Source organism: Bemisia tabaci, chromosome 6, assembly GCF_918797505.1.
Source record: "Bemisia tabaci chromosome 6, PGI_BMITA_v3".
Lineage (NCBI taxonomy): Eukaryota > Metazoa > Arthropoda > Insecta > Hemiptera > Aleyrodidae > Bemisia > Bemisia tabaci.
Window position 1 is genome coordinate 45293042 of NC_092798.1, and position 9747 is coordinate 45302788.

Here is a 9747-nt window from a genome sequence, read left to right on the forward strand (position 1 = left end):
AACAACCAGTTTGAGTCAATTTCGTCATGAATTATTATCAAATCTCTAAGCGTCCATCCTTTTTTTTTTGTTCAATTTTTCTTCCTCTTTATTGGGCAAACATGGGGGCGCCCTCCCCCCCCTCCCCCCACCCGGATCCACGTATGTTCCAGTGAATTGAGGCGGTTATTTTACGCGAAGGACTGTCGCTATCACAACCGTGAGTTCTTGGGCTCAAAGACTCGAAAATTCATCACCAATCCTAAGCTAGTACTAGTGCTAATTGTAAAGAAGTCGTGATCACCTTAAAACATGCAGAACCGTGAGAGAAGTTGCGCGACAAAATTTTGACGTTCCCACAGAGGCTCGGGCGGAACTAGGGGGAAGGGGGCTGTCCCCCAGAAACCTACTTGGCCCCTCCCGAGGAATTTGAGGGATTTTGCCAAATAAATGCCTGACGTATCTTTCAACTCTGAAATTTTAAAGTGATCAATTTTTCAAAATTGCTCCCTCAATTTTACAGACTCTCCTTGGTGCGGTATCTTAATACCCTCGAGACCCCTCCTTATGGGGTGCCCCCCCCCCCCCCCCAGAAAAAAGTTCCCAGTTCCGTCCATACACGGGGGTGCCCTATTCGATACTTCATGCGGCCGCACCGTTTGCGTAGTCGCGGAACTTTCTGCCAACTTGGTACCCCCTAAAATGCCAAAGAAGAGGAGAGGGCATGAAAAAGGGAAAAAAGAAAAAAAGTCGACTCTGCATCAGACAAAACTGTACTTCGTAATTCAAGAAGATGTTTAAGGGATCATATTACTTCCATACCGCAGAAAATATCATGATGACCTCATAGATATTATTTTTATTTTAATCAGTGGCTGTATGGTCGCTCAATATAAAAACACTCTGTGTTCAATTCGCTAAAATGTGCAGAGATGTAGAAAAAGGCAAAAAGATGGGAATACCGTTGCACGAGTGAATGCTTACTTTAGTACAACGCGCGCGTGCGCGGAAGCCGCTTTGCTGCCTACAAAGTCCTGAAACGGTCTCTTTTCCTCCCAGATAAGTAAGTAAAGACAATCAATGAGTGTATCATCGACACGGTAAATCCGAGCGTTTAGCTGACAATTTAATTTTGCAGTTTTTTCCTCGTCTCTTCAAGGTGGGGAAGGCTATAGTCGTTGCCTCAGTCATTTTCCTCTTTGCACTTAAAGCATCGGCCGCTTTAAAATAAAACAACTTCGGCGTCGTGCGGGAAGGGGAGGATAAGGAATCTTTCAATCAATGGGTGAAAGCAAAGCGAAATGATAAAATCTCCATCTTGCTAGAAAATTAGAAATAAGAGGAAAAGAAAACCCATTCAGAAATGAGACCATTGTTGAAAGTCTGTGCTTTCTCAGCAACGTGCAGTCAATTTTCGAAAGTTATAACCCGTCGGAAAGCTGATACCAGTCTGCTTCAATCCTAATTCAGTCATGCCTTATCCTTTGTTTAAAATTCTTTGCAAAAGCTGATGGGAAAGAACTGAGAACACTTGAAAAATACATTTTCGTGTCTGCGTGGTTTGTGCTTGGCGCATCGATAATCACAGCCCGCAAATTCGTATTTGGCGGCTTGCCGTGTCATTGCTTTAGCCAATGAAATGCCCAGCTGAAGGTCACTGGGCGGAGGCTCAGGTCAAATATTGAGCACGGAAATAGCCGGAAACATCCGAATTTCCCCGAATTGCGTGGTGCGTATTGTTGATGTTGATGTGTCGCCCATCTGCATCTCGTCGACGGCAGCCGAATTTAATTCGATTCCGCGTTACCTAATTTCGCTTTCGTTTACTGCGCAGAAGGTGCATTTCCGTATCGCACAGGCTTCTTTGTTTTGTGAACGTGTAGCTTATCTGGTCATCTAGTATCGTGAGAAGCTGAATCGGATATTTTTCGATTGATAGCACCGTCTTCGGTCTTATCATACGCTGCGTGCGTTTCTACGCCGTTGTTGTGTTTTACCCGTGAGGAACATACTAAAGTAGTTAAGTGTTTTTCAATGTGCTAGTTTACTTCCGCACGCTATTTACGCATCTATCTACTTAACCGTACATTCATTAGTGATAGTAGTTAGGCTTTGGCACAGATTAGACTTCTATGATCGTTTAAGTTATTAATAGCGGCTCGCTGGTTGATCTCCGCACTATGGAAGACATGGAGAGCGTCGATGTTGAACTCGCCGACGAGACGGAGAAAGTTGGTTCGGCCTCTGAAGGCGGCAAGGCGGTCGGGGATATTCTTGTCGATGCGAGAGTTAAGAGGAAGGCCAAAAGAATCATCAAGCAGTTGTCGAAGGAAAGTGTTCAGACCGGGCCTAATGTTGTGCAGGTGACAAGGAAATGGAAGAACAGCAGGAGACCAAGGAATGGATACCGAGGTATCAAGAAAGGGAATGCAGCTGGTGGCACCGGAGCCTGGGGCTGCAAGCTAGGATCTGAAATGGACGAGGATATTGTTGATGAGAAGGACCCTAACTATGACAGCGATTCCTTTGAAAATGGGGATATTCAACTGCAGCCCATCATTCCGGAAGCATCCGATGAAGAGCTACGGAAGGTTCTTGAGCCTCTGATTTTGGAGTATTACGAACATGGAGACCCGGAGGAAGTAATACTCTGTTTAGAAGACGTGAACTGTATGACCAAGAAGCACATGATACCCCAAATAGCAATAGAAATCGCTCTCGACCACAAACCCTCTCAAAGAGAGATGACTTCGGTCTTGATCTCGGACCTTTACGGTCGCGTTATAAAGCAACGAGACATTGCTAACGCTTTTGACTTATTACTTAAGAATTTGCCTGACCTCATCTTAGACACTCCTGATGCACCCACGGTTTTGGGTAATTTCCTTGCCCGTGCCATTGCGGACGACTGCTTGCCTCCGAAAATCATTCAAGTTTTCAAAGAGAAAACTGAGTGCGACTATGCCAGGTAGTGCTTTCCTCCAAAATTGTTTTCTACCCTCTCCCTTGGACAGATTTGTCCTTTGATTTTTTACTGAAAATAAAATGATCATGTTGACCTCTAGAACCGTTCATCTTCCTCCTTTAGAATCGTTTTAGGTATGTCCAATACCTGAGATTTTGTAGAATTTGTGATCATTATTTTTTCCAAAACTGCCTCACTCATGATACATATTACCCATATTCACAATAATCTTAAATCTCAGGGACAAATTGTAATATGGATTCAGTTTTCTCAAAGTTGATACCAGTTGCACTCTTTGAATACCTTCTCCTACAAGATCGCTCCCTGAAAAGTAATGTTAATCTTGAACGATACTTCCAAGCGCTGCATATAAACAGAAAAAAATTCCTACCTCGAACTAACTTCATTGTCTAGATGCTGTTCTAAAGACCATCCAACCAAGGTTGCCCTCTGTCTCCATAAAGGAAAACATTCCAAGTTTTTTTGTATGGCTTCCTTTTTGTCTCCCTTTACTTTCAAAATCATCCCTATATTGTAAAGACTCTTTTAATTAGTACAAATTTCTCTACTTAAAATCGGAAAGAAAATGTCAGGACTGAATAGAATCCAAGATCAGCTGTTTTATTTGTATGCCATATTTTGCAGCTTTTTAAATATTGGTTGGTCATAACTGTTTGACAACTGTTGCAGGCAAGCTGTCTCACGTGCTGATACTCTGCTCTCAATGAAACATGGCCTGGTGCGCTTGGACAATGTTTGGGGTGTAGGTGGCGGTTTGAGGCCAGTCAAGTACCTGATTCGCCAAGTGCGCCTCCTCCTCCAAGAGTATTTAAGCAGCGGTGACATCCAAGAAGCAACCAGATGTCTTCTAGAGTTGGAAGTACCTCATTTCCATCATGAACTTGTTTATGAGGTAAACCATCAGCCTCTGTCTTTTAGTATTTATCACAAGACACAGGGATATATGTGCTGAAATAATTCAATTTGTTCAATCCTCTTGTCCTAGGTACCAGTGATCACCTAAAATTTTCCAATTTTTAAGAGGCTGGAACCCCGCACTACATTGTTTAGGTCAATATAGGTACAAGACAGAGCAATTCTCATCAGGAAATATCAATTTCCTTTTTTACCCAATATTTCCTCCTCCTCCCACCCACCAGTGTCTACCATATTTGTTACTTCTAGAATTCAGTTGGGTATTTCTGCCTGTTTTCGGGCGATGCCATCAACAAGACAGGCAGTGATAATGTCACTATTGCATCCATTGACATCACTGAAACATACGTTGATGAGATTACAAAGAAATCTTATCATGGCATCAGCAGGACTTACATTCAGGTCTGCTAATAACACCGTGGTAGAGATTTTTTCTAAACTTTCAGTTTGTCAATTTATCAAACAAGAAATGGATGTATTCATCCAGAGTCATCCGAACTGCATTTTGTCATGTGATTTCCTCTTGCAAGGAAATTAAATAGGTAATATAGGACAGGCTAATTCTGGCAAATGCTGTCGAAATAATTTGGTCATTATCAGCTTTAAACCTATGCAACAACTGTTTCGTTCCTCCAAGTTCCTTAAATTCAGCTCAGGTAATGTTTTCAGCCTCAATGTCTTAAACCTTAAAGCCCTTCTGAAGGACTTCATCATTAATTTTACTTGACATTTATTTTCAGGCTGTTGTCATGACTCTCGAAGCAATTAATAGCAACGTCGAAGAAGCAATGGTGAAATTGTTGAAATCTCTCTCAGATGCTATCATCATTACACCAGACATGATGGAAGTTGTAAGTATCATATCGTTCACTAGAAAAATAAATCTATCTTCATTGAGACTAACCCTTGAAGTAAAAGTGTCTCGGTTATCAAACTTCATTTTAAAATATATTTTGATTTTAAATTTTGATTCTAATAGAAAATCTCCTGTTGAATATCAATCAAAGACCTTTGCTCGTCATTAAAAAATAAAGAAAACCCAATAAAATTGAAGCACCTTTTCAGTTCTCTTACAGACTTATTTTGAGTATTGAGGACTTAGTTGTAATGTGTGCTAAGTCCAAATCTTGAAGAAGGATGATGTCAAGTATCGAGCCCAGAAATGGTTAATAAGCATAGGAAAAGATAGCTTGGAATCCACCTATACAAAACACTCGTCTTTAGATGAAAACTTCTCCTGACTATTCATGACATAATGTCCTGGGACTGACCTGGTTGCTTCATCTTGCAATGTATTGCGACGGTGAAACTGCCAAACCACGTATCTCGTTTGCGGTGTTCAAAAATCTACGCTCTCATTTTATTTTTATGAAGTAGACCAAATCAATATCATTCCTTGAAATTTTCACAGAATTTTCTCTCCACAAAGAGGAAAAATCACAGAAATTTTCAAGACTGGACGTTAAGTAGTTTTTCATTTAAAAAATAAAGTATGACAGGAAGTCTGCGACTTCGCAAACCAAGATACGTGGTTTGGTAGTTTCACCGTCGATTGGTCTATAATCGGCAGTTGACTTTTAGTTGCTAACATTGTGTTTCATCATGATAATTTGTTGTCGAAACATAAATGTAGGATGGAAACATAAATTTAGAATGGGAATCCTCATACTTTGAAATGGCAAAGGCAACTATTTGGGACTTCCAAAAATTTGCCTTAACCATTTCAAGGTACTATACTTCCCATTTTGAAATCCTGTTTTTGTCCGTAAATCATTGAATAACTGCAACTATTTGGGACTACCAAAAATTTGCCTTAACCATTTCAAGGTACTATACTTCCCGTTTTGGAATCCTGTTTTTGTCCGTAAATCATCGAATAACTCCATAACTGCATCTTAGAACCAACTTCCAATTCCTTGCGGGGACACAGCTTTTCAATGAAGTGCTTCTTTTTGAGAGAACTCAGAGATTTTTTTCAAATGTGGCCTAAAAGATACCTTATGATGAGACAAACCTTCATTGAAAGTTCTGTCTTGAGTTCAAAACTCCTTTTGGCAGTCGTCAAGAAGTTTTCGTTTTTTACCATTGAAAAATTCGAATATTTTAAAGTTCCTTGGTTAAAAGGAAATCTTAAGTTGATCCCTTTTTATTATTTCTTAAGGCACAGTATTATCAGTTACTCTGCCTCAGAATATACAAAGGGATCAACTGAGGAACTTCAGAATATTAGAAATTTTCAATGGTAAAAATGTATACTTTGCAATGCTATATTGCCAAAATCAGCTTTGAACTTATGCTAATACTTTCACTAAAGGGTTGTCTCATCATAAGGTAAAGTTTAGGCCTCATATTTTCCCTGTATCTTCCCCCTCTCTCCCGCGTATGAAATTCCTGACTTCCCCCAGAAAGGAGCACAAAAAGGTTCCTTCTTTTGACAGACTCATTATTTTTGCAAGATCAAGGAACCAGGTCGATCATAATGCCAAATTGCGGTATCAAAGTTTTGCAGTGCTATCATTTTGCGAGTTGCTGTATCTCCCTGTGTAAACTGCCTGCAACAATTGGACTGCGTTAAACAGAAAGGAACTAAGCCACATCAGCTATTGCCAAATTTAATTGGGCGAATTAATTTTTTACATGAAAACGGTCGGGCGGATTTTCGTGCAAATTTCAGTGAATTTTCTCCACAGTACGAAGTAAATTCCTTAAAATTTTCGACGGAATCACTACAAACGCTCTCTCATAAAAAATTGACTTGCCCAGTTAAATTTGGCAATAGCTGATGTGGCTTGGTTCCTTTCTGTTAAACGCGGTCCAATTTAGGATGTAAAAAGAAAGTTATGGCCTCCCAAATCACCCTCGCTTTCCTCATCGTGACTGTAGATCCTGCTTTTTCTGCATGCCTGCTTTTATGCTGTATTTGAATTATTTTTTATGTATGCTTTCTTCAGACTTCACTTCCCTTGAATAATCGAACGTTCCTTTTTTGTAGGGTTTTACCAGAGTATTCGAAGACATGCCAGACATTATTGTTGACGTACCATTGGCCTCAACTGTTTTGGAGAGATTTGTGGAGCAATGTGAGAAGCATGATGTTATTACCAGTAATGTTGTGGCCAAGATGCCGATCAGGTATATTCAGTTTCACAATCTCTTATTATTTAGTTTAATGCCAGTGAAGTATCAGTCAATTCTCCGATCTTGGCTTTTGATCTACTTTACCACCCCTGTACATTGGTAGTGGCATTTCATATAAATCCCTTTTTACCAAATGCTCCAAAAGAAAGAAAAGTAAAGTGTGCCATTTTATAGTGAAAACATCGTAAATAGTAATTTTGAGTCCATCAAGATTGGAGTATTGCCAAGTTTAAAAAATTGAATTGAGTTAATAATCTCATATGCAAAGAAGATGATGCAATGTATTTAAGTCCATAAAAGGCTCTTGTCTTCCGTTGTGTCCATACTAAGATATCGACACCATTGCACAGAGGTGTCACTTAAAAAAAATGTTAATTTCGACACAAAATTTGTTGTTTCGCTTTCCTGAGAAATTTTTCCCGAACATTCGAAAGGCATTTTGAAGCAACATCGTTTCCTAAAAGTATAAGCTTTTTGCTGAGAGAGTTTTGTGTCCTTGACCAAATTTAGGTGAGTGGTTATTGTTTTTTTTACAGACAATGAATGTTTTCATCTCTCTAATGAAATTTCTTTTTTTCAGAGCTCGCAAGCGATTCGTTTCGGAAGGAGATGGTGGCCGTTTGAAGTGAATGATGTTTCATCATATTTTACCACTTACTCTTTTTATTCAATCACTCGCTGATTGAAAGTCGTTAATTTATACTAAACGGAAGAAAGTATTACAGGTATCAGTGTCATTAATGGATGAATTTAAGTTCTGTCGTAGCTGTTTGGATTCTTTTAGGTCTTTATTTTTCTATTTTTTATATTGTTAGTTATTTTAAATTTATTGCTTAGGTATTTAGCCCTCTGCAGTCCTACTTGTCCTGTTTTCAAATGTATTTATTTATGAAGTATTTGTCGTCAAAAGAATTTAGAGTTTGCTCCAACCGCACCCGTGATATAAATTCATTAACTTAATATTTATACTTAGCATCTCTTTGTAATATTAGTATGCTAACTTGCATTCAATAAAGTTTATTCTTTAAAAATATTCTTTTTGTAAATTGCAACCTCCTTGTGTTGAGGCACCGAAGATCCAACTACCTTAATGAAATCTTATGAGGGAGTAAGTTCTGGAACAGTCGTAAATAGTCAAATAACCGTCTTTGGATTAAATCTCATTGTTTCGAAGGAGAGACTCAACAACTGGGGGAGTGGCAGTTGAGAGGACTTTCTCTATATTGCGTTTGTTTGAGTACATTATCTGTGCTTATTGATTTTTAGGTGATAATTATGCAGGAAAAGCAGACAGCCCAGCTTTTGTCTTAAGATGCCTGTGTTCCAAAACATTAAGCTAGCTGCTCAAAGCTCTTTAAAGTCAGCTGAAAATCAGGCATTAAGAAAATCCTTCAAAACGCCTGCAAATATTAACAAAGATATTGCCCTTCGAAGAACACAGAGCATGACATCATCCACTGTGTTGGCACATACCATGATTTCTCCCACCTTGAATTCATCAATCAGTGCGGTACACATTTGCACTGGTTGCTCGACTTAAAACATAGATAAAATCCAGGTGAAAAAGCCATGGTGTACGCTGTGGTGGTGAATGATGTCATACGTCACGTTTTTTGAAGGGCAATATCTCTGCTAATATTTTCGGACAGATCTCCTTAATTTTTGCTGAACTGTAATTTGAAATCATCAAAATACAATTTTATGACTAGCGCAACTGATCCATTGACCAAAAGAATCACTAAGGCCAAGGATTTAATTGATAAAATGATGAGGATGGCAGCTGAGGAACACATAGACTGAAGTTCACTGTCAGCAGTAAGCTAATTGTAAGTCCTTCGTTTTTATCTGAATGTTATGCTGTACAGAAGAGTAGCTGACGGTTTCAGATAATTGGGGCAATTGAGGGGAAATAAACATGATTATTTCTTTGAGCAAAAAAGCCATTTCGTTAAAATAATTATAATAATGAGGAGGACAAAGTCAACATAATGTTTATAGAAGTTGATCTCTGGTGTATCACTATTTGCTGCAAGCATCCCATCCCACCTATAATAGTTACCGGATCTATGTCAGCGATTCTTTCGTTCACGATAACTATCGTTAGATTAACGTTAGCTGTCTCAAATTTTGTAATTTTGTCCATTTTGATCTAATGAAGAACTGCTTAGATTTTCGGTTAAATCACATTTACCGTTTACTTATAAACGGTAATTAACGTGAGTGCCCTACTTACGCTGTTTTCCACTAAACTGTTTTTATGAAAGTTCCATTCCTTGGTTTCCTTGGTAACCTTTGTTTGCTATCAGCTGATGTTTTATTTCCATTTCTCGACCAAGTCAACGGATTTTATACTTCCTTTTTTTTGTTTTTTTTTTTTTTAAATCATTGCCAGGTTAGTTCTAATTTTTTTTCCAGCATTTATTCTACCCCTCCCCTCCCAGCTCATGTTTCTAACTCCCGTAGCCCCCCCCCCCCCAAACTAATTTTATTTATATTTTTTTTGTCTTATGGCATGCCTTGCACCCCTACCATCATATTTTAGGGTTTCATTCGTAGGGATAAAATATTGTATTGTATATAGATCTTCGATATACCGTTCGATATAAACCAGGATAGACAGGAATAAGACGGAATTTATAGATATTAATCCGGATAAAAGGTAGGAATTTTAAGAAAAGGGGAACAATCAGTGTGAAACAGGGTGGATAAGAATTTAACAGGATAAATAG

The 9747-nt window shown here is 38.8% G+C and overlaps 1 protein-coding gene across 1 annotated transcript; it reads left to right on the plus strand.

Annotated features, from left to right (window-relative positions):
• The first annotated feature begins 1889 nt into the window (after positions 1–1889).
• Pdcd4 (Programmed cell death 4) lies at positions 1890–7930 on the plus strand. Its single transcript, XM_019059904.2, has 5 exons — positions 1890–2947; positions 3635–3857; positions 4621–4731; positions 6873–7012; positions 7599–7930. Exons 1-5 carry the CDS (start codon positions 2160–2162, stop codon positions 7645–7647), a joined length of 1311 nt encoding a protein of 436 aa, XP_018915449.1. The 5' UTR covers positions 1890–2159; the 3' UTR covers positions 7648–7930.
• The last annotated feature ends 1817 nt before the right edge of the window (positions 7931–9747 follow it).